This window comes from Ranitomeya imitator, chromosome 4, assembly GCF_032444005.1.
Source record: "Ranitomeya imitator isolate aRanImi1 chromosome 4, aRanImi1.pri, whole genome shotgun sequence".
Classification (NCBI taxonomy): Eukaryota; Metazoa; Chordata; class Amphibia; order Anura; family Dendrobatidae; genus Ranitomeya; species Ranitomeya imitator.
The window spans coordinates 152,644,142-152,669,801 of NC_091285.1; the positions used below are offsets into that span (position 1 = coordinate 152,644,142).

Genomic DNA, 25,660 nt, shown 5'->3' on the forward strand with positions numbered 1-25,660 from the left:
CACAGTGATCAAAATTCACATTGGAACGAATCTGCCGGCCGGCAGATTCGGCGGGCGCACTGCGCATGCGCCCGCCATTTTGGAACATTGCGGCGCTCGGGGAAGAAGACGGACGGACCCCGCCAGGATCGGTAAGTATAAGGGGGGGAGATCAGGGCACAGGGGGGGGAGATCAGGGCACGGGGGGGCGTCGGAGCACGGGGGGGGAGGGATCGGAGCATGGGGGAGAGTGATCGGTGTGCGGGCGGGTGGATCGGTGTGCAGGGGGGGTGGATCGGTGTGCAGGGGGGGTGGATCGGAGCACGGGGGGGGATTGGAGCACGGGGGGTGTGATTGGAGCACGGGGGGTGTGATTGGAGCACGGGGGGAGCGGACAGGAGGACGGGGGAGCGGAGCACAGGACGGAGGGGAGCGGGCCACAGATCGGGGGGCTGGGGGGGCGATCGGTGGGGTGGGGTGGGTGCACATTAGTATTTCCAGCCATGGCCGATGATATTGCAGCATCGGCCATGGCTGGATTGTAATATTTCACCATTTTTTTAGGTGAAATATTACAAATCGCTCTGATTGGCAGTTTCACTTTCAACAGCCAATCAGAGCGATCGTAGCCACGAGGGGGTGAAGCCACCCCCCCTGGGCTAAACTACCACTCCCCCTGTCCCTGCAGATCGGGTGAAATGGGAGTTAACCCTTTCACCGGATCTGCAGGGACGCGATCTTTCTGTGACACAGCATATGCGTCACAGGTCGGATTGGCACCGACTTTCATGACGCATACGCTGTGTCACAGGTCGGGAAGGGGTTAATGGGGTTTTCTGTTCTTTTTTTGGTGTTAAAAGAACAAAAACAAACCTATGCTACACTCACCCTTCCAGTTCCAATGCCCACTACTTCACACTACTATTGTTGTATGCAGCGCTGACATAATGTTTACAGCACTGCAGCCAATCCGTGAGCTCCGCAGCTCTGAGCGGCTAGTGCCGTCAACTTGGGCAGAGCCGCTAGCTCAGCTTGCTGATTAGTTGCAGTTCTGTCGACGATACTCTGTGCTGGACTCGCGGGAGGGTAAGGCAAGAACAGTCTGTTTTATTGTTTTTAAAGGGAAGGTACCGCGTTTGTAGGTCATTAATAAATCACTGTAATGTAGCATAACATGCTGCTATAAGCAAGTTTGAAATGCATGTGAAACAGATTTCATGTGTTATATGAGTTTAAAGAATGCACTGGGGGCTGACATATTTGGTTTTGCAGCAGTAGCAGGGCACTATCAGTGTCAGATTACGGCACCCCATGGACATAGGGTCAGCGCCGGTCTATTATCTCCTATCTGTATCATTGCAGCAGCATTAGCAGTGAGCTGGGCACAACTAACTGCTGTAGGTGTGACTAGCTGCCATTTTATTATATCCCTGTGCTATCTGCCGAGCTCCACTTACTCTCTATCGCAGGACAGAAGAAGTGCTCACTGCTCCTCTGTACTCCAGGCAGGCACGTCCTGGGCACAGTGGGCAGACATCCTCTGCTCCTCACACGCTGCCCTGTGTGCTTCTCCTGCTGTGTCTCTGCCTCCCCCTCACACACAGTCCCTGTGATCTCTGGTAAGCTGCACTCACAGCCTGCAGAGAGGGAGGTGACACCTGGAGGGAGAGGGCAGGGCAGCTGACAGGACAGGGATTAAGGTGGGGGAAGAGGGATGGCAAGAGTCCACTGTGTTCTGCTCCTCTGTAAACAAGCTGCGCCTCTGATGCAGTAACTGCTGGTGATAGCAGGCCACAGGGCAGTCACACACAAAATGGTGCTGCCCTGTGATGCTGCTCTTCATTCTGCCCCAGGGATATTAGACCACCCAAAAGGGGAGGGAAATGGTGATGTCAGCAGTTACTGCCCCAATTTTGCTGCTAACAGGAAAGCTGCTAAATCTTACTATAGCTGCTTGAGGTCTAAAACGGAAAATGCTCCCCCTAGTGGTAAATATGTATATTTGTAGGAAAATATAAAATATTTTTCATATAGAAATGTTTGCAAACAGTGCAAACATTGCATTAATACATTTTAATTACTATTTTAAGCTTAATTTCACAAAAAAACAAAATACAAGAAAACTGGTGGCACCTTCCCTTTAACTCCAGCCAGAGGACAGGGTTTCCTGGAACCGAAAACTGCTTTACGCTTCTTGTTTTCTTACTTTTAATTCCATAAATGTGATAGTTTTCTGTCAATTGTTAAAATAACTTTCTTCAGGGTATATTTTCCGTTTACTTGTCGACAAAAAGTTAATACAAAATATAACAATATGACACACCTCCAAAACTAGTTAGATCGTAGCATCAGAAGCATCTATGTTTCGAAGTTCAGACATCTTGCTTATGAACTCTTTCTCACTCTCATGCCTCAACCCTTTTCACCGTGCCAAATGGAGTTTATTTCCAGACTGTTTTTGTCTAAACGAAAAGCTAAGCTCATGAGTATGCTTGGCCACACATGTAAGAACATTTTTGGCGAAAACTATTTTCTGCTGGCACTTTATTTTTCAATGTAGTTTTCAGCTGGGAGCCTTGTATTGGAGGAATACGTGATTTGAGTGTGTTACACCTGTATTGGTGTATGCATCAGAATAGCATAACATGTGAAGTCTCCCTAGTTTTGATGTGTAGTTTTGACATTGGCATACTTATCTGCCCATGAAAATACTCCCTTTAAGTGGAGTGATGAGGGTACCATTCAAGAAACTGGCTCCACCATCGATCACTCTAGAACACTCTATACAGCAAAATAAGAAAGAAAAGATTTCATGTCTTAGAAAAAGAGAAAAGATGCTCTTTTATAATGCCACAGATGCATTGATCAGTGTAATCAGTGAAGGTTTCCGGTTGCTATTGGTGAGACATGCACATGTGAATAAATACCTACTCCTCAATCTAATTCCTCCTGGAATACAAATATACAAATGCACTATGTTACATTTAGGATGTTAAGCAGTAAAGATCAGCAGATTGAGCCACAGAGGATCAAGTTCAAGACAAATTTAATTTTGAGATTTAATTCACAGTTGTGGGGGAGGGAAACGTACCCAGCACTATTTCCAACTCTGCTTAGCATAAGAGAGCAGGAAGACATCATTTTGCATTGCCACGCAGGGTGTCCCATAATGCAGTGCAGCCTTACCTTGTACAGTGGTGGTCAGTATCTGGGTCATCAGAAAACAGCAATTCACAGTGGAACACAGTGGCAGAATAGCTTTACGTATCCAGAGTCGCTGGGTAAGGCTACTTTCACACTTGCGTCGGTACGAGGCCGTCGCAAACCGTCGGCCCGACGTACCGACGGACAGTGTGTTAAATGTAGCACAACGTGGGCAGCAGATGTAGTTTTACAACGCATACGCTGCCCATTGCGATGAGCAGGGAGGAAGGGGCGGTGTTTCGGCCGCACATGCGTGGTCGAAAATGGCGGTCAGGAGGCACAAAAAAAGTTAAATTGAACGTTTTTTTGTGCGGCGCGTCCGCCAAAAACACGACGCATCCGTCGCACGACGGATGCGACGTGTGGCCATACGTCGCAATGCGTCGCTAATGCAAGTCAATGGCGAAAAAACGCATCCTGCGGGCAACTTTGCAGGATGCATTTTTTCTCCAAAACGACGCATTGCGACAAACGCCAAATGACGCTAGTGTGAAAGTAGCCTTAGTCTTTCTCTCCTGCAGTGTGTAAGCTCTTGTTGTTAAAGGGACTCAGCACATAATGACTGTTAAAACAAAGTACAGGCACTTTATGCTTCATGGTGGAGCCAGTCATTTATATACAACTTCCCACAAGCTTTCCTCTATTCAGATATGCACACATCAAATTTTGGCTGAATATACTTCGCCACACTAAAGCTTCTTTTCACGGGTACAAAAATTGTACCTCAACAACCAATCCCTGACTGCAGAGTTGACTAACGCATTGAGAAACACTGTGGCCAGCGATTGATGTAATGGGAGTAGTGCAACGATTGTGCCGTGGTCCGAGGAGAGTCTGGAGGGGCATGACTAGATGAGCACCTGACTTTTTACTAGGGCCTCCTATGGTAGGATTAGGCTTGGCTTCTGATGAATACTAGGTGCTACTCCAGGACAGACCAAGATCGCATTGCAGCTGATCCTGAAGGGACTGGTAGCTGGAACAGCCCGGAGAGAGAGGACAGCTGATGCAGGCAGACACTAGCAGAAGTGGACTAGTACGACTGATACAAGATGGCACAGCTGGTACAGGCGGGTCCGGCTGATATGCATACTGGAACGGCAAGTGCTGGCTGGTCTGTCTGATATATGGACTGGCATGGCTGGCACAGGTGAGTACAGACTGACATGGCAAGTATTAGCAAGGAGGTTTTGGGACAAACACTAGCGGGAACTAGCAGGCTGGGACCTGAGAACTTGCAAGTGTGTTAGGGAACAGACTAACAATGTTGCATAAATAGTAAGTGTTTCCCAGCCATTGGCTGAGGACACTTTAGCACAGTGCCTGGGGATCTGTGAGTCGTGCCCAGACCCCGTGCAACAGCTGGAGGAGGGTGATTGAGTCGGCATCCCTGCCGGGGTAGGGTGCAGCGTGCAGGGATGCCGGTGCTATAATTGACTTTAGCAGTTACATTTCTGCCCACGATGGGATGAGCAGATCCGTCTATATAAATTCGGTTGTGGTTGTGCAGGCTCCAATTCATCATTGTTGTTTCTTCAATTTTTTGGATTAGGTTGCTTTTTATAAGTTTTAATATTTGTGCATTATTCTCTATACCTTTTGCCCCATTTTTAAAATTGCCTTTTTTTGTAAGTCTTCTTTGATTTGTTCTTGACATCATTGCTTATTCAAATGTTTTAGACCGCTACATGAAATGCGTTATTTTTTAGCACAAAATACCACAAGGCAAAAAGAAAAAGTGGCTTCAATGAATTGCAATCGCTAAATCGATTCATAGTTTCTAAACTTTTTCTTGTGGTTATCACTAAAGATGCATTCATATGTATCATATGCTATCATTTTATTTGCGTCTCTGGTCAAGCGGCATGCAATATGGATTGTTAAAGGTTTTGTCGAGGCTTGGGGTTCAAGTCTACAGTCACTCCATGTCTCTGCAGACTTGTGAATTCTCAGAGCGCACAGTGCAGACTATCAGGATTCTCTGATAGTAGTGGTTGTGGTCATGTGCCCGCCTTCTCCTAAGTATGCGATTTGCATACTTTTGGACACATTCTGACTAATCCAGCCTCGCTTATTACACTTGTGGCAGGCCAAATATATTTTGTTTTTGTGTCTTTATTATTTTTTATGCCTTTATTTTAATTTTATTTTAATTGGGCATTGAAATTTATTTATTTTTTATTTTATTTTTTAACTCATGGGTCTTGAACTTGTGATCGTCTGATCGCTTGTTCTATATACTGCAATACTCAAGTATTGCAGTATATAGCAACCTGTCAAGCCTCTATATAGCCTGTACTACCAGAGTTCCAACATGGCAGCCATAGCAACTGGCAACCAGCAATTACATATGGGTGCCAAGAATGGTGCACCACTAGGACAATGTGCCTTAAATGCCACTTTAGACCGGGATTCTAGCATTTAAGGGGTTAACCGCAGCATCTGGTATCTCCCAGGTATTGTGCTCCAGGAGCTGAGCCTGTTCCATTCACCCGCACCCTACATATGTCACAAATGTACTGCAGATGTCAGGAAGGAATTAATGCAAAAACCATTAACATATTTACTTGTTCTCTGTCTGAAATTCATGGATTTATTCTCTTCAATTTTAATTGTAGCTTTTCTTAAAATTACAAACATACTGTGATGCAGCAGCATGTTCTGATGCTCAATGGCTTTTGCTCTGATAAGTGTTAACTTTTTGCATCATGATATTTCTTGTGGGTTAGTTTATAAAAATGATACATCTGTAGGTCATGTGATCCTATAATGACCTTGACAAGGTAGCTAGAAGGAATATAGAGCACACATAGGGTCTTATCCAAGATAAAGGGAATATTCGTGAGAGATAGTATTAATTTACTCACCTATTATGGTTGTGTAAGACACAACCACTACACTTAGTGTTGGCGGCTGCTGCAAGCCCCGATGTGATGATCCTTTGCTAGGTGAAGAGAATGGGGCATCAGACTGCGCTGCTCGCCTGTCAGGATAATGTACCAGAGAAGTCCAAATAGATGTAATAGAGTATAGACTTTATTTCTACGCGTTTCGTGGTGATCACACCACTTCCTCAGGACAGTCTAAATTACTATGCGATCCGTGGTGATCACACCACTTCCTCAGGACAGTCTGAAAATTGCTAAGAAAGCACAGTGGGACCCAACAATGAGAGCTGCTTCTATCAGACATTTATGGCATATCCTCTGTTGTGAATTCTGTGGAAGAGCTCCCTCCTGTGGTCACAAGTGGTACTTCGGCTGATTCTCTCTGTGAGCTTCCGTTGGTGGAGGAGAGTGGTACTGCGGCCTCTGAGTTTCCTTCCTCAGGTGATGTGGTGAAGTCGTTAGGTGCTGCTCTATTTAACTCCACCTAGTGCTTTGATCCTGGCCTCCAGTCAATGTTCTAGTATTGGACCTGTTTCCTCCTGGATCGTTCCTGTGGCCTGCTGCTCTGCATAGCTAAGTTCCGCTTTGTTATTTTGTTTGCTGCTTTTTTCTGTCCAGCTTGCTTATTTGTTTTTTTCTTGCTTGCTGGAAGCTCTGGGACGCAGAGGGTGTACCTCCGTGCCGTTAGTTCGGTACGGAGGGTCTTTTTGCCCCTTTGCGTGGTTGTTTGTAGGGTTTTGTGTTGACCGCAAAGTTACCTTTCCTATCCTCGCTCTGTTTAGTAAGTCGGGCCTCACTTTGCTAAATCTATTTCATCTCTACGTTTGTCTTTTCATCTTAACTCACAGTCATTATATGTGGGGGCTGCCTTTTCCTTTGGGGTATTTCTCTGAGGCAAGGTAGGCTTATTTTCTATCTTCGGGCTAGCTAGTTTCTCAGGCTGTGCCGAGTTGCATGGGGAGCGTTAGGCGCAATCCACGGCTGCCTCTAGTGTGGTTGGAGAGGATTAGGGATTGCGGTCAGCAGAGTTCCCACGTCTCAGAGCTCGTTCTATGTTTTTGGGTTATTGTCAGATCACTGTATGTGCTCTGACTTCTATGTCCATTGTGGTACTGAATTACCTCATCATAACAATCCTCCTTTTAAACCACAAATGTTCAGAGATTGAAATATCCAATAAAAACAACCACATTGAGGGAGAATATAAATTTTAGTTTCACACTCTCTGTATAAAACAAAGTTTGAATGAACATATTCATTTATCAAACTTTGACATTTGCTACAGATATGACTAAACGTAATTTACAAATGTTAGCCATTGATTACATTTAATGGATACCTGTTGACCTTTCTGTGTTTCCAGCATGTGCAAATTTCAGAAACAATATTGGGGCATATTTATCAAATCTGTCTAACTTTTAGACATTGTAAACTTAGAGTAGACCATTTTAGCATGTGCCAAATTGATCAAACTGGTCATGCTCTGTCTACGTTTACACCAAGTATTAGTTGTGCCAGAAATGTGCATCACAATTTTGTGGGGGGTTTTGGCACATGATGTCTCGTGTTCAGACATGTATATTTACCCCTCCAAAAAAATGTCACTTTTCAGCTAAACAGCTCCTCTTGCAGAACAAGTTGCAAAAAAAGTCTTAAAAAATGGTGCAGGTAATGAAAGACAATTTTGGGCACTAGTTATACCAGAACGGTTGCATTTAGGTTACCAAATATGCCCCTTTTTTGTTGTTCTTTTACTTTGATTTGGAGTTCTTCTATAGCAGTCCTCTCCTCACTAACAACACTTTCTAGCTTCCCATCGTTGCCGTGCTTTGTGTTATTGCCCTGTGCATTAAAGAGATAATTACAAAGAAAGCAGAAAAGGTCACCACTCGCACAAGTGTCTAATTTCCACTGCCTGTGTAATTATATTTGTAGCCTTGTACAAAGAGCAAGGCAGTGTGGCACAGCTGATGACAATCCGCTTTTCGATCTTCTGGCCTGCCTTTGATCAGTAACGTCAATTTTCAGGACCCTGAGCTATACATAAAGATTTAGATATACATGAAATAAATCTTATAATAAACTGTAACTTATTTTGCTTAGAGAATATAAAAATATACCAAAAAATTGCATGTATTATTACTTGTATATGTATGTTGAAAAAGTAATCGGTCCTGTGCTTAAGATCAATTTCTATTTATATATTGAATACATATCATCATGTTTATGGTCTAAGTAGAATAAATTAGGAAACAACCAGACTGCCATTGGAATGTCTTAAGGGGCCCAATACCATTCATGTTACAGTACCCGTAATGCCAGAGAGTCATTTGCGGTCGTAATATGCAATGACGATTTAACCACGTCCTTCCCCCATTCTTGATGAATATACATTTTTGTCCGAGATATATACTATAGACTGATTTATAACGTTTTTGTGTGGATGAAGATTGCAGTGTTTCAGTAATGTAATCCTCTGAAGTATGGAAAAGAAAGCATTGGGGGAAAATATAGCTAGAGGTCTTTCTAGGTTAATAAAATAAACCTAGGCAGTGACCCAGATGCTGTGTTGTAACAGATGATCAATGCTGCAGAGACAGACTTGGTCAATCCAAATTGGGTTTTAACCTCCGTTTGTATTTGGGTTTAAAAAAAAATGTCTCAAACCAATTACTGTTTTATTCTCGCTCAATGGAATTATTTAGCAAGTGTCTGGATTCCCTAGACATATAAATTACCCCAAACCAGACTAACTAGAGGCTTAAAATCTATTTGTCTATGTAAAACAGTACATAAAAGTGCAGAGTTCCCTCTCTTGTTAAAAAGTCTACAATCCATTGTTGGCAGGCCTTCATCATCTACTAATATTGTAGTATTCTCCAAGTCTGATTATACTTTTCTCCATATATTTTCCATTTAATTAAGCATACAATTTAAAATGTGTGGCTAAATCTGTGGTATATAATGATGGTTGTGGTAATAAGGGGAACTGCTTGTAAGTCAATGGATGGTCATAGCAGGTCCCACACATTGATGTAGTTAGTAAAAATTGCAAAGGGAGCTGAGTTCTTCAACGAAAACTATTTTGATAACATATTTATTTTTGCTAATAGTCATACCTCCCAAATGTGCCAAATCCACTGGGACAGTCCCAATTTTGGGGAGCTTTCCTGCGTGGTCTGGGTTATGTCCTGATGTCAAGTGTATCTATGCCTTCAAAAAGATTGTGGAGTAGGGAGTTGTCAGATTACTGTTCCATGGTTCCATCTAGGTGACAGAAGGATATACAAGGACCTTCAGTTCACACGGCTGGCAGCAAAGTCATAGACTATCAGGGATGTCAAGGCTCACAGCAAAGGTGCATACTTATGTGGGGGCATTACACTTTATGGGGGGAGTCATACTGCGGTGAATTCAAACTATGGGGTCATAATTTGGGGGTCTCTGTGAGGTTTTATTGTGTTGGGGGAAGTAATGTGTGGGAGGATTATGGACAGGGTTGCCACTAGGAATTTCAGGGCCCCATACTGGCAAAATTTTTGGGCCCCCCCTTGAGATTCCACCCAGGCTCCACCCCAGCTTCGCCTCCACCTCTCGAACCGTCCACAGTTCACCGTCCTCTCTTAAAAAAATGAAAAAACTCCACTTCTGCACCACATCCTCACCAATCACACATTTACAGTTCCCATCACCACATGCATAGCTAGCAACTTTTGTTTTAGCCAAAACATTTTTTTGATCTGCCACCATAAGGTAGACTCCTTTGACGGGGCTCAATTCTACTGTAACTTACTAAACATTTGTTAGAATATCCAATAAAATTTCAGTAGATTTTTAATTTTTAAAATTACCAATAATATCACAAACAAGGAACAAATACAGCTGCACCAAGACCAGATGCACATTACCACCATATAGTGCTCAAATAATAGCACATACAAGGAACAAAAACCGCCACACCATGACTAGACTATGTATTACCACCACAGTGACCGAATAATGCTAAATACAAGGAACAAATACCGCCACAACATGTCCAGACCACATATTACAGCCACAGTGACAGAATAATAGCACATAAAAGAAACAAATACCGTGACACCATGACCAGATCACATATTACCACTACATAATGACCAAATAACAGCACATTCAAGGAACAAATATGACCACACCATGACCAGATCACATATTACCACAACATAGTAGTGACCTAAAACTACAATACTGATTAATAATAAAAAAACACAATACTAATATCACCATAATTGCCATTATACACAGGAGATCTGTACTTCCTAAATAGTGTCAGTGTACAGGCAATATAGAGTGATCACCGGTGACATACCCCGAAGCTCTGTATATAGTGTATAGTGTCAGTGTACAGGTAACACACTGACTCTCTGGTGACGTCTCTAGTTGAAGTCCTTCATCTTTGCTTTTCATCTTCATCCAGCACACACCGCCATCACTTCTTACAGCCAGGACTCATCTCTGCAGAAAATAACACCGTTATCTAGAGCACATTCTGCAATTTTTCCCCAACCTCTATACTACGTCAGATGAAGAAAAAAGCGACCATGTCGCCCTGCACAGTAATGGGACCTTTCCTTCCCCACACTTAAAATAGTATCCTCAAAAATAATATTCTTTAATTAGCCCCTACAGTAATAATATCCCACATTTGGACCCCCCACGTCCTCCCATTCTGGACGGGTCCTCTCATTGTGTCTCATTTCTCTCCATACTTCTCTCATGTCTCTCCATATTGCCCCCATAATCATTCGTAATAGTAAAATGTACCACATAGTCATATATAGCAGTATAATGCAGCTCATAGTAGTATAATGTACCCCATAGTCATATATATTATAATGCACCCACATAGTAGTATAATGTACCCCATAGTCATATATAGTATTATGCACCCCCATAGCGATATAATGCACCCCCATATCGGTATAATGCAGCTGCATAGTTGTATAATGCACCCACATAGTGGTATAATGCAGCCCCATAGCAGTGTAATGCAGCCCCATAGTAGTATAATGCAGCTTCATAGTAGTATAATGCAGCCCCATAGTAGTATAGTGCACCTCCATAGCAGTATAATGCATCAAATAGCAGTATAATGCACCCCCATAGTAGAATCATGCATCCCATAGCAGTATAATGAACACCATAGTATAATGCACCCCCATAGTAGTATCATGCACCCCATAGCAGTATAATGCACCTCCATAGTATAATGCACCCCCATAGTATAATGCACTCCCATAGTATACTACAGCCCCATAGCAGTATAATGCAGTCCCATAGCAGTATAATGCACCTTCAAAGTAGTATAATGCACCCTTTATTACTAAAATGCCCCCCATAGCAGTATAATGCACCCTCATAGCAGTATAATGCACCCGCTTGTCATATATAGTATAATGTGCCCCATGCTGCGGCTTTACAAAAAAAAAAGTTTCTGCTTACCTGGCCGAGCTCCAGCGGTGGGCTCCTCTCCAATTCAGATGAGGTGTGCAGCTCCATTCTGGCATATGACAGTGATGTCATACGTCGGCGACATGCGAGCTGACGTCAGCTGTCAGTCTGTGATTGGCTGGCGGCTGTTTACTGTTGCCTTGCGGAATGAATCTCCTGCAAGGTAACAGATTTTAACTGATCGTACATCAGAGGACGTGCGATCAGTTACTGAAGCATCTGGATCCTGCCACTTAGGCCAGTAAGGATTGCACTGATGGCGGCCCTGATTATGAGCATCATAATGTATGTGGGGTAAATGGAGTCACAGTACTATATAGGGGGCCATCATACTGTTTTGGGGCAGTGTGGATACATTATACAGTGTGGTGGAGCTGTGGGACATAAATTTGTGGTAATGTGGAGACATACGGTTTTGGGCAGGGCTGTGGCATCTGAGTCGTGGAGTTTGTCGTTGTCCATTTTGATCAAGTTGGAGTCAGTATAAAATGGACCGACTCCTAAAATATATAATAAATTGGGTACAGTGCAGGATGCTGTAAATGTTTTAATAAGAATTTGGGAAAGTTATCAAATAATCTATAATATAACGCTGGGAGCGTCACTCTGTCCGAAGCCTTTATAGACTGCGCAGGCGCAAGCGCCGGCGCAGTCTGGCCCCCACAGAGTGACGCTCCCAGGAGATCGCGGTATGCGTAAGCACTGAACGCATACCGTGATCTCCACCGGAGAGTCAGGGACCGCCAGGAGGGTAAGTATATTCACCTTTCCCCGTTCCAGCGCTGCGTGCGGCTCCGTCTCCCGGCTCCTCTGCTGTGACAGTTCAGAGGGCGCGATGACGCGCTTAATGCTCGCCGGCGCCGCCCTCTGACTTACCAGTCACAGGCAGAGGAGCCGGAGTATGTCTTCAAGAAAATGACGCCGGAAAGCGCGGACTGCGCAGGCGCCGATTATTGCTGCCGGAATCGGCGCCTGCGCAGTCCGCGCTTTCCGGCGCCATTTTCTTGAAGACACACCTGCAGTGGAGCCGGACGATAGGGGGCATACACACTGGAGCGTCTTATGGGGGGCATATAATACAATGGTGGCGCAGGATGGGAGCAGCACATGACAGAACGGGGGCAGGATGGCAGCATCACATGACAGAACGGGCGCAGGATGGCAGCAGCACATGACAGAACGGGCGCAGGATGGCAGCAGCACATGACAGAACGGGCGCAGGATGGCAGCAGCACATGACAGAACGGGCGCAGGATGGCAGCAGCACATGACAGAACGGGCGCAGGATGGGAGCAGCACATGTAACCATGCAGCCGCATATGGCTTTTTTTTTTTTTTTTTTTCGTATATCATTATTTATAAACTGGTAACCATGCAGCCGCTTATGACTAGTGCTGGTTTTGTGCGGCTATGATAATTTCTCATTCATGAGTATGGGGGCTCACGGGCATTATTAATTATTCCCCCTTGGAATGCCCCAACTGGATCTATAGCTTTTTGGGGCATACAGTGCACATGGTTTATTAGGCAGTTTGATCCGTTCCGGGTTTTCCCATATCCCAGTATATCAGGTACTAGGGGGAGGGCTTTGGGTATATAGAGAGGCTTCACAGAGGTGGGTTGTACTCTACCAGAGACTGTGGACACAGACGGTCATCTCCAGCGTGGGTTACCTAGCCACTGCAGGCCCCACAATTTAGACGGACTTACATCTCTGTGCCCGTTGGCACTTTTTTCCATATGACTCCCCTGATGATTCTCCATGACCGGAGTTGAAACGCGTAGGGAGGAAGATTCTACGTTTCAAGAGGTTTTGGGACTCTGCCTTTACACATATTGGGTGGGCTGGTCCCTTAGAGCAAGGTCCATTTGGGGCCTGTCCTTGTCAGGACAGGAGTTACAGAGGGGTTACAGGGTAGACATACTACTTCAGCCCTGCCCCTCCTCATCTAATTGGATCTCTACTGTGTCGTACGGAAGTATACAGTGTCCGGCAGCTTGGGTGAGATCCAACCATTCTTTTTTATTGAGCACTGGTTCACCTGAGCACTTTGTATGTTTTTTTCGTTTGTGTCCTGTTGGATGTGCAGTTTTTAGCATTTAATATTAAAAGTTATGTTTTATTAGTGGATATCCTCCACAGCTGATTCTGTCTTGAGCCAGGGGGTATATATATGGTGTGTTTTTTGCACACTATTGCTTTGTCCAGGATGGGAGCAGCACATGACAGAACGGGCGCAGAATGGCAGCAGCACATGACAGAACGGGCGCAGGATGGCAGCAGCACATGACAGAACGGGCGCAGGATGGGAGCATCACATGACAGAACAGGGGAGCAGGATGGGAGCAGCACATGACAGAACGGGTGCAGGATGGCAGCAGCACATGACAGAACGGGCGCAGGATGGCAGCAGCACATGACAGAACGGGCGCAGGATGGCAGCAGCACATGACAGAACGGGCGCAGGATGGGAGCAGCACATGACAGAACAGGGGAGCAGGATGGGAGCAGCACATGACAGAACGGGGGCGCAGGATGGGAGCAGCACATGACAGAACGGGGGCGCAGGATGGGAGCAGCACATGACACGATGGGAGCAGCAAATGACAGAATGAAGGCGCAGGATGGGAGCAGCACATGACAGAACGGGGGCGCAGGATGGGAGCAGCACATGACAAACGGGGGCGCAGGATGGGAGCAGCACATGACAGGATGGGGATGCAGAATGGAGCAGCACATGACAGAACGGGCGCAGGATGGGAGCAGCACATGACAGAACGGGCGCAGGATGGCAGCAGCACATGACAGAACGGGCGCAGGATGGCAGCAGCACATGACAGAACGGGCGCAGGATGGCAGCAGCACATGACAGAACGGGTGCAGGATGGCAGCAGCACATCACAGAACGGGTGCAGGATGGAAGCAGCACATGACAGAACGGGCGCAGGATGGCAGCAGCACATGACAGAATGGGCGCAGGATGGCAGCAGCACATGACAGAATGGCGCAGGATGGCAGCAGCACATGACAGAACGGGCGCAGGATGGCAGCAGCACATGACAGAACGGGCGCAGAATGGGAGCAGCACATGACAGAACGGGGGCGCAGGATGGCAGCAGCACATAACAGAACGGGCGCAGGATGGGAGCAGCACATGACAGAACGGGCGCAGGATGGCAGCAGCACATGACAGAACGGGCGCAGGATGGCAGCAGCACATGATAGAACGGGCGCAGGATGGGAGCATCACATGACAGAACAGGGGAGCAGGATGGGAGCAGCACATGACAGAACGGGCGCAGGATGGCAGCAGCACATGACAGAACGGGCGCAGGATGGGAGCAGCACATGACAGAACAGGGGAACAGGATGGGAGCAGCACATGACAGAACGGGGGCGCAGGATGGGAGCAGCACATGACAGAACGGGGGCGCAGGATGGGAGCAGCACATGACAGAACGGGGGCGCAGGATGGGAGCAGCACATGACAAACGGGGGCGCAGGATGGGAGCAGCACATGACAGGATGGGGATGCAGAATGGAGCAGCACATGACAGAACGGGCGCAGGATGGGAGCAGCACATGACAGAACGGGCGCAGGATGGCAGCAGCACATGACAGAACGGGCGCAGGATGGCAGCAGCACATGACAGAACGGGCGCAGGATGGCAGCAGCACATGACAGAACGGGTGCAGGATGGCAGCAGCACATGACAGAACGGGTGCAGGATGGAAGCAGCACATGACAGAACGGGCGCAGGATGGCAGCAGCACATGACAGAATGGGCGCAGGATGGCAGCAGCACATGACAGAACGGCGCAGGATGGCAGCAGCACATGACAGAATGGGCGCAGGATGGCAGCAGCACATGACAGAACGGGGGCGCAGGATGACAGCAGCACATAACAGAACGGGCGCAGGATGGGAGCAGCACATGACAGAATGGGCGCAGGATGGCAGCAGCACATGACAGAACGGGCGCAGGATGGCAGCAGCACATGATAGAACGGGCGCAGGATGGGAGCATCACATGACAGAACAGGGGAGCAGGATGGGAGCAGCACATGACAGAACGGGCGCAGGATGGCAGCAGCACATGACAGAACGGGCGCAGGATGGGAGCAGCACATGACAGAACAGGGGAACAGGATGGGAGCAGCACATGACAGAACGGGGGCGCAGGATGGGAGCAGCACATGACAGAACGGGGGCGCAGGATGGGAGCTGCACATGACAGAACGGGGGGCGCAGGATGGGAGCATCACATGACAGAACGGGGGCGCAGGATGGGAGCAGCACATGACAGAATGGGGGCGCAGGATGGGAGCAGCACATGACAGAACGGGGGCGCAGGATGGGAACAGCACATGACACGATGGGAGCAGCAAATGACAGAATGGAGGCGCAGGATGGGAGCAGCACATGACAGAACGGGGGCGCAGGATGGGAGCAGCACATGACAGAACGGGGGCGCAGGATGGGAGCAGCACATGACAGAACGGGGGCGCAGGATGGGAGCAGCACATGACACGATGGGAGCAGCAAATGACAGAATGGAGGCGCTGGATGGGAGCAGCACATGACAGAACCGGGTGCAGGATGGCAGCAGCACATGACACAACGGGCACAGGATGGCAGCAGCACATGACAGAACGGGCGCAGGATGGCAGCAGCACATGACAGAACGGGCGCAGGATGGCAGCAGCACATGATAGAACGGGCGCAGGATGGGAGCATCACATGACAGAACAGGGGAGCAGGATGGCAGCAGCACATGACAGAACGGGCGCAGGATGGCAGCAGCACATGACAGAACGGGCGCAGGATGGGAGCAGCACATGACAGAACAGGGGAACAGGATAGGAGCAGCACATGACAGAACGGGGGCGCTGGATGGGAGCAGCACATGACAGAACGGGGGCGCAGGATGGGAGCAGCACATGACAGAACGGGGGCGCAGGATGGGAGCAGCACATGACAGAACGGGGGCGCAGGATGGGAGCAGCACATGACAGAACGGGGGCGCAGGATGGGAGCATCACATGACAGAACGGGGGCGCAGGATGGGAGCAGCACATGACAGAATGGGGGCGCAGGATGGGAGCAGCACATGACAGAACGGGGGCGCAGGATGGGAACAGCACATGACATGATGGGAGCAGCAAATGACAGAATGGAGGCGCAGGATGGGAGCAGCACATGACAGAACGGGGGCGCAGGATGGGAGCAGCACATGACAGAACGGGGGCGCAGGATGGGAGCAGCACATGACAGAACGGGCGCAGGATGGGAGCAGCACATGACAGAACGGGCGCAGGATGGCAGCAGCACATGACAGAACGGGCGCAGGATGGCAGCAGCACATGACAGAACGGGCGCAGGATGGCAGCAGCACATGACAGAACGGGCGCAGGATGGCAGCAGCACATGACAGAACGGGCGCAGGATGGCAGCAGCACATGACAGAACGGGTGCAGGATGGGAGCAGCACATGACAGAACGGGCGCAGGATGGCAGCAGCACATGACAGAACGGGTGCAGGATGGCAGCAGCACATGACAGAACGGGCGCAGGATGGCAGCAGCACATGACAGAACGGGCGCAGGATGGCAGCAGCACATGACAGAACGGGCGCAGGATGGCAGCACATGACAGAACGGCGCAGGATGGCAGCAGCACATGACAGAACGGGCGCAGGATGGCAGCATCACATGACAGAACGGGCGCAGGATGGGAGCAGCACATGACAGAACGGGGGCGCAGGATGGGAGCAGCACATGACAGAATGGGGGCGCAGGATGGAGCAGCACATGACAGGATGGGGACGCAGGGTGGAGCAGCACATGACAGGATGGGGACGCAGGATGGAGCAGCACATGACAGGATGGGGACGCAGGATGGAGCAGCACATGACAGAATGGGGGCGCAGGATGGAGCAGCACATGACAGGATGGGGACGCAGGATGGAGCAGCACATGACAGAATGGGGCGCAGGATGGCAGCAGCACATGACAGAACGGGCGCAGGATGGGAGCAGCACATGACAGAACGGGCGCAGGATGGCAGCAGCACATGACAGAATGGGCGCAGGATGGGAGCAGCACATGACAGAACGGGCGCAGGATGGGAGCAGCACATGACAGAACGGGCGCAGGATGGGAGCAGCACATGACAGAACGGGCGCAGGATGGGAGCAGCACATGACAGAACAGGGGAGCAGGATGGGAGCAGCACATGATAGAACGGGTGCAGGATGGGAGCAGCACATGACAGAACGGGGGAGCAGGATGGGAGCAGCACATGACAGAACGGGGGCGCAGGATGGGAGCAGCACATGACAGAACGGGGGCGCAAGATGGAAGCAGCACATGACAGAACGGGGGCGCAGGATGGGAGCAGCACATGACAGAACGGGGGCTCAGGATGGGAGCAGCACATGACAGAACGGGGGCGCAGGATGGGAGCAGCACAAGACACGATGGGAGCAGCAAATGACAGAATGGAGGCGCAGGATGGGAGCAGCACATGACAGAATGGGGGCGCAGGATGGGAGCAGCACATGACAGAATGGGGGCGCAGGATGGAGCAGCACATGACAGGATGGGGACGCAGGATGGAGCAGCACATGACAGGATGGGGACGCAGGATGGAGCAGCACATGACAGGATGGGGACGCAGGATGGAGCAGCACATGACAGGATGGGGACGCAGGATGGAGCAGCACATGACAGGATGGGGACGCAGGATGGAGCAGCACATGACAGGATGGGGACGCAGGATGGAGCAGCACATACCAGGATGGAAACCATATACCAATATAAATGCTCGCCACCCGGGCGTAGAACGGGTTCAATAGCTAGTATAATATATAATTGTCTAAGGGGTACTTCCGTCTGTCTGTAATTTCCGTCTGTCTGTCGCGGCAATGATTCGAGATCACATAGCGGTCTCGCGAGATGATGACGTAGCAGTCTCGTGAGACCGCTACATCATCACGGGTTATTGCCGCAAGGCATTACTGGGCACGGAGTGTTGCGAGGAGCATCGCTAATGGCCTGGGCTGGATCCGGGGGCCACCGCAAGGTGAGTATATAACCATTTTTTATTTTAATTGTTTTTTTTAACAGTGATATGGTGCCCACATTGCTATATACTACGTGGGCTGTGTTATATACTTGTAACAACTCTGCTGGCATCACGACATGGCCTCACATCTCTCACACAATCTTACCCACTGCTCCAGGCCATGATGTTGTTTCTGTTTCATGCCAGCTCCATGTTCTGTGTCTCTGCTCTGTGCATGCTTCATGGCTATGTGTATAGGGGGCCGGCGCCTGAACTCTCTGGTTCTTATAGGAATCGGGTGCATCTGTCTAATCAGTTCCTGACCAATTACCAAGAGGCCTCCTGTACATAGTGCAGCTCCACCCTGTGGTCTGGGCCTGTGCAACTTACTCCTTCAGTCAGTGCTGAGGTGCCAGGTCCTGTCTCGGTTACTGTCTCTTGTCTGCCACCCAGGGGGGCGTTGTACCCTGGTCTGTGTCCTGTGTAGCCATCCAGTGGGGCTTAGTACCCTGGTCTCTGTCTTGTATAACCACCCAGCGGGGCTTCGTACCCTGGCCCATGTCTGCCACCCAGAGGGGCATCATACCCTGGCTTGTGGGCTTGTGTCTATGTCTCTGTGTCTTGTCTCATTCCTGACTCTGTCTTAGTCTAGTCCTATTCCACTGTCTGTTTATATCTGTCTTGGTTTGCCTTTTCTGCTCTGTTCGCCACTGTCTGTGGCTCTGCTCCTCTTTGCTCAGTTCTACTACAACCTGTGCTTCTGTGTCTCTCAGCTTTTCCCTCAGCTCTGCTCTCTGTAACTTTGCTCTGCACTCTGACCTTGCTTTACACTCTGTGGCTTTGCTCTCAGCTCTGCACTCAGACCTTGCTTCGCACTCTGTGGCTCCGCTCTTTGCGGTTCTACCTGGCTCCGCTCTTTTCAGTTCTACCTGGCTCCGCCTCCTGCGTTTCTGCACTTGGCTCTGCCTCCAGCGTCTCCGCTCTTGGCGTTACCTCCAGCGTCTCCGCTCTTGGTGTTACCTCCAGCGTCTCCGCTCTTGGCTCCGCCTCCAGCGTCTCCGCTCCTGGCTCCGCCTCCAGCGTCTCTGCTCTTGGCTCCGCCTCCAGCGTCTCTGCTCTTGGCTCCGTCTCCAGCGTCTCCGCTCTTGGCTCCGCCTCCAGCGTCTCCGCTCTTGGCTCCGCCTCTTGCGGCTCCGTCCTTGGCTCTGCCTTCTCCTTCTCTTCTCTTAGTTCCACCGTCTACTCGTACTTCGTCCTCCTGTCTGAACAAGTTCCTACCTGTTTCACATACCTGCCTGCAGACCGGTCCCTACCGGTTCTTCTTATGTTCCAGTGTCTCTGTTGTACCCATCTGCCTGCCTGTGTCCCAGCCATGCCCTCCTGTCAGCCAGAGGGCCAGCAGTGCCCGCTTCGTTCCTTTGTGGGATCAGCAGCCACAGCCAGACATCACCCTGGAGTGGCACCTGGTAGCTTCCTATTGCACAAGTCTGACCTCACCATCAGAGGCTCCAGGGAACACCTAGGAAGCTACTTAGTTACGCCCCTTCCAGAGAGGTTTGGTCTGTGGTCCAGTGGGGCCACACCCCCGTATGCCCGCGCCAACCAGTCTGGGCGCGTGCGTGACAATACTACTTGGGCTGTGTTATACAGTTAGGGCCAGAAATATTTGGACAGTGACACAATTTTCGCGAGTTGGGCTCTGCATGCCGCCACATTGGATTTGAAATGAAACCTCTACAACAGAATTCAAGTGCAGATTGTAACATTTAATTTGAAGGGTTGAACAAAAATATCTGATAGAAAATGTAGGAATTGTACACATTTCTTTACAAACACTCCACATTTTAGGAGGTCAAAAGTAATTGGACAAATAAACATAACCCAAACAAAATATTTTTATTTTCAATATTTTGTTGCAAATCCTTTGGAGGCAATCACTGCCTTAAGTCTGGAACCCATGGACATCACCAAACGCTGGGTTTCCTCCTTCTTAATGCTTTGCCAGGCCTTTACAGCTGCAGCCTTCAGGTCTTGCTTGTTTGTGGGTCTTTCCGTCTTAAGTCTGGATTTGAGCAAGTGAAATGCATGCTCAATTGCGTTTAGATCTGGAGATTGACTTGGCCATTGCAGAATGTGCCACTTTTTGGCACTCATGAACTCCTGGGTAGCTTTGGCTGTATGCCTGGGGTCATTGTCCATCTGTACTATGAAGCGCCGTCCAATCAGCTTTGCAGCATTTGGCTGAATCTGGGCTGAAAGTATATCCCGGTACACTTCAGAATTCATCCGGCTACTCTTGTCTGCTCTTATGTCATCAATAAACACAAGTGACCCAGTGCCATTGAAAGCCATGCATGCCCCTGCCATCACGTTGCCTCCATCATGTTTTACAGAGGATGTGGTGTGCCTTGGATCATGTGCCGTTCCCTTTCTTCTCCAAACTTTTTTCTTCCCATCATTCTGGTACAGGTTGATCTTTGTCTCATCTGTCCGTAGAATACTTTTCCAGAACTGAGCTGGCTTCTTGAGGTGTTTTTCTGCAAATTTAACTCTGGTCTGTCTATTTTTGGTATTGATGAATGGTTTGCATCTAGATGTGAACCCTTTGTATTTACTGTCATGGAGTCTTCTCTTTACTGTTGACTTAGAGACAGATACACCTACTTCACTGAGAGTGTTCTGGACTTCAGTTGATGTTGTGAACGGGTTCTTCTTCACCAAATTAAGTATGCGGCGATCATCCACCACTGTTGTCATCCGTGGACGCCCAGGCCTTTTTGAGTTCCCAAGCTCACCAGTCAATTCCTTTTTTCTCAGAATGTACCCAACTGTTGATTTTGCTACTCCAAGCATGTCTGCTATCTCTCTGATGGATTTTTTCTTTTTTTTCAGCCTCAGGATGTTCTGCTTCACCTCAATTGAGAGTTCCTTTGACCGCATGTTGTCTGCTCACAGCAACAGCTTCCAAATGCAAAACCACACACCTGGAAGCCACCCCTGACCTTTTAACTACTTCATTGATTACAGGTTAACAAGGGAGACGCCTTCAGAGTTAATTGCAGCCCTTAGAGTCCATTGTCCAATTACTTTTGGTCCCTTGAAAAAGAGGACGCTATGCATTACAGAGCTATGATTCCTAAACCCTTTCTCCGATTTGGATGTGGAAACTATCATATTGCAGCTGGGAGTGTGCACTTTCAGCCCATATTATATATATAATTGTATTTCTGAACATGTTTTTGTAAACAGCTAAAATAACAAAACTTGTGTTACTGTCCAAATATTTCTGGCCCTAACTGTATACTGCATGACTGTGCAATATACTACCTGGGCTGTTATATACTGCGTGGGCTGTGTTATATACTGTGTGGGATGTGTTATATACTATGTCGCTGTGTTATATACTGCGTGGGCTGTGTTATATACTATGTGGACTGTTATATACTGCGTGGCCTGTGTTATATACTGCATTGGCTGTTATATACTACGTGGGCTGTGCAATATACTACATGGGCTGTGCAATATACTACGTGGCTTGTGTTATATACTACGTGGCCTGTGTTATATACTACGTGGCCTGTGTTATATACTGCATGGGCTGTGCAATATACTACGTGGGCTGTGCAATATACTACGTGGGCTGTGCAATATACTACGTGGGCTGTGCAATATACTACGTGGGCTGTGCAATATACTACGTGGGCTGTGCAATATTTTATGTGGGCTGTGCAATATACTATGTGGGCTGTGCAATATACTACGTGGGCTGTGCAATATACTACGTGGGCTGTGCAATATACTACGTGGGCTGTGCTATATACTACGTGGGCTGTGCTATATACTAAGTGGGCGGTGCTATATACTACGTGGGCTGTGTTATATACTACGTGGCTGTTATATACTACATGGCTGTTATATACTGCGTGGGCTGCGTTATATACTACGTGGGCTGTGTTATATACTGCATGACTTTGCAATATACTACCTGGGCTGGTATATACTGCTTGGGCTTTGTTATATACTGTGTGGGATGTGTTATATACTATGTCGCTGTGCTATATACTGCGTGGGGTGTGTTATATACTACGCGGCTGTGCAATATACTTCGTGGGCTGTTATATACTACGTGTGCTGTGTTATATACTGCGTGGGCTGTGTTATATACTGCATGAGCTGTGTTATATACTACGTGGGCTGTGCTATATAATACTTTGGGCAAAACCGTCAATGAAGAAGACCTGGGAATATGGGTGGATGACAAACTCACATTAAGTGGCCAGTGTCAGGCAGCTGCTACAAAGGCAAATAAAATAATGGGATGCATTAAAAGAGGCATAGATGCTCATGAGGAGAACATCATTTTACCTCTATACAAGTCACTAGTTCGACCACACTTAGAATACTGTGTACAGTTCTGGTCTCCAGTGTATAAGAAAGACATAGCTGAACTGGAACGGGTGCAGAGAAGAGTGACCAAGGTTATTAGAGGACTGGGGGGTCTGCAATACCAAGATAGGTTATTACACTTGGGGCTATTTAGTTTGGAAAAACGAAGGCTAAGGGGTGATCTTATGTTAATGTATAAATATATGAGGGGACAGTACAAAGACCTTTCTGATGATATTTTAATCATAAACCTGAGACAGGGACAAGGGGGCATCCTCTATGTCTGGAGGAAAGAAGGTTTAAGCATAATAACAGATGCGGATTCTTTACTGTAAGAGCAGTGAGACTATGGAACTCTCTGCTGTATGTTGTTGTAATGAGTGATTCATTACTTAAATTTAAGAGGGGACCGGATGCCTTTCTTGAAAAGTATAATGTTACAGGGTATATATACTAGATTCCTTGTTGGGGTGTTGATCCAGGGAACTAGTCTGATTGCCGTATGTGGAGTCGGGAAGGATTTTTTTTCCCCAATGTGGAGCTTACTCTTTGCCACATGGTTTTTTTTTTGCCTTCCTCTGGATCAACATGTTTGGTTAGGCTATGGGTTGAACTAGATGGAGTTAAAGTCTTCTTTCAACCTTAAAAACTATGTTACTATGTTACGTGGCTGTGCTATATACAGTACTACGTAGCTGTGCAATATACTATGTGGCTGCAATAAACTACGTGGCTGTGCTATATACTACGTAGCTGTGTTATATACTACTTGGCTGTGCTATAGTGCTATATACTACGTGGGCTGTGAGACTATTCCGCCCCGGGGCCCTCAAAAACCTTGAGCTGGCCCTGGCTTCACTGATTAGCTGTGCCCGGCCGGCCACGAACAATCAGTGACAGACGCAGGCCGGCCGCGAATTGGCGTGGGATTTGAACTATGCTTCGCTGATTGGTTGCGCCCGGCCGGCCCGAATCCTGTGTATTCATTGCATTAATCTGAAATCTTCATAAATAAACTACATACATATTCTAGAATAGCCAATGCGTTAGAATCGGGCCACCATCTAGTGTCTTATAAATGCCTGTTCCTGATCTAAGGATCTTGGCTTTTAGTTGAGATGAATCTGTGCTGCACTTTATGCACATGCTCAGTAGTAAACGGAGGTGTGGAGTCAGGGAAATTGAGGAGTCGGAGCTTTAGCTTGCCAACTCCACAGCCTTCGTTTTGGTGGCCACTGTGAGCCTCATACTGTGTGTGGGCCACTGTGTGGATACCCTAGTGTGAATGGTGCCACTGTGGGGGTATCATACTGTGAGTAGGGGTGTTTTATTTTGGCAACCAGAAAAAGATTATCTTGTGGGAACACTAATGGGCTTCACCAGGAAAAGTATTTTTTTTCTGTGGGCACATGTAAAAACCTTTGCAATTGTAGGGAAATGGCTTCACGTAAAATAAAAATTGCTGTATATATCTCTTAACTTTCAGAGTAGGGAGCTATGCTATTAGATGAAATGTACAATTACTCAGATGTTAATACATTTTTTTCTCCAATCCAGTTCATCCATCACAGGAGCCAGGCTGGTTAGAAGGGACGCTCAATGGAAAGACTGGACTTATCCCTGAGAATTATGTGGAATTCCTATAGCTTTACGTTCTTCCAGCAATCCTCCGCTTTACATGGTATCCATGACAACAGCTGATGGTGTTGAAGATTATCTCTCTATGCCTCCACAGGGTGAAGGACTTTTCACTACCTGTTGCAGCAGAATGTGTGTGTGTTTAAAATGATTTATGGTGGTGAAATGTATCCGGAAGTGCGAGCATTTTTTGTGATCTTAGCAAGGGACCATTTTCTGTTTACCGTCATTGTGCCGTTTTCATTCACTGTACCCTGTAACCACTAGAAGTCACAATGCCTATGCTCTGCCTGTCTGGCCGCAACCAAGCATTATACTGCAGGCCACTTGGGAAACTTTATTGGACATTTCTAATGTGTTCTTATATATGCAAAATTAAACACAACTTGAGTGCAGACTTTAATGCAACCACACTTACATCAGTTTCAAAATGATATAAGGGTGAAATGTGTAAGGAGGAGCCTGATGTAACACGAACATATGACACTGCTCAGTTGTTTTACCTATGTAGCCATAGCTTCTTCCATTGTTAAGTCAAGTGCAGCCATCTGGCTCTACTGAAAGACCAGCAGCCGGTAAACATGCTCTTGCTTATAGACCACCCAAGGGGTAGGTAACTGTTACAGAAAGCCAAAAATCAGGAAACCAATGTTGACTTTAGTGTGTTATCCTTACATGTGCATGGAGCAATCTGCCTGTACTTGCATTAATCGGCAATTGTTCCATTTGTTGCCGTTTTTTTACCCCTTAGATGTTGTAGTCAATAGCGAGTTCATCTTAGAGGTTGTCATGGCATACGAAGACCAAATGAAGACCCTTATGTATGCCATCATTGTACTTGCACTCATAGAAGACCGTTCCATTCACAATACACCAAAATACAGAAGTATTGCAGTGTATTATACCTGCACTCAAGCCATCATCTGTTCAAGCCTCCCCATAGGGGGATTACAAAGAACTCAGAGCCTAAAAAAAGATCAATTTTAAAACTACTCTAAAGCACACAAA

The 25,660-nt window shown here is 47.7% G+C and overlaps 1 protein-coding gene across 2 annotated transcripts in view; it reads left to right on the forward strand.

Moving 5' to 3' along the window:
* Positions 1-25,047, forward strand: part of ARHGAP26 (Rho GTPase activating protein 26) — a 590,718-nt gene extending 565,671 nt beyond the window's left edge. For both annotated transcript variants that reach the window (XM_069764052.1, XM_069764053.1), the window contains exon 24: positions 24,572-25,047. In XM_069764052.1, the coding sequence (XP_069620153.1) occupies positions 24,572-24,660 (89 nt within the window). In that variant the 3' untranslated portion in view covers positions 24,661-25,047. The remainder of the gene's footprint in view (positions 1-24,571) is intronic.
* Positions 25,048-25,660: the final 613 nt, after the last annotated feature.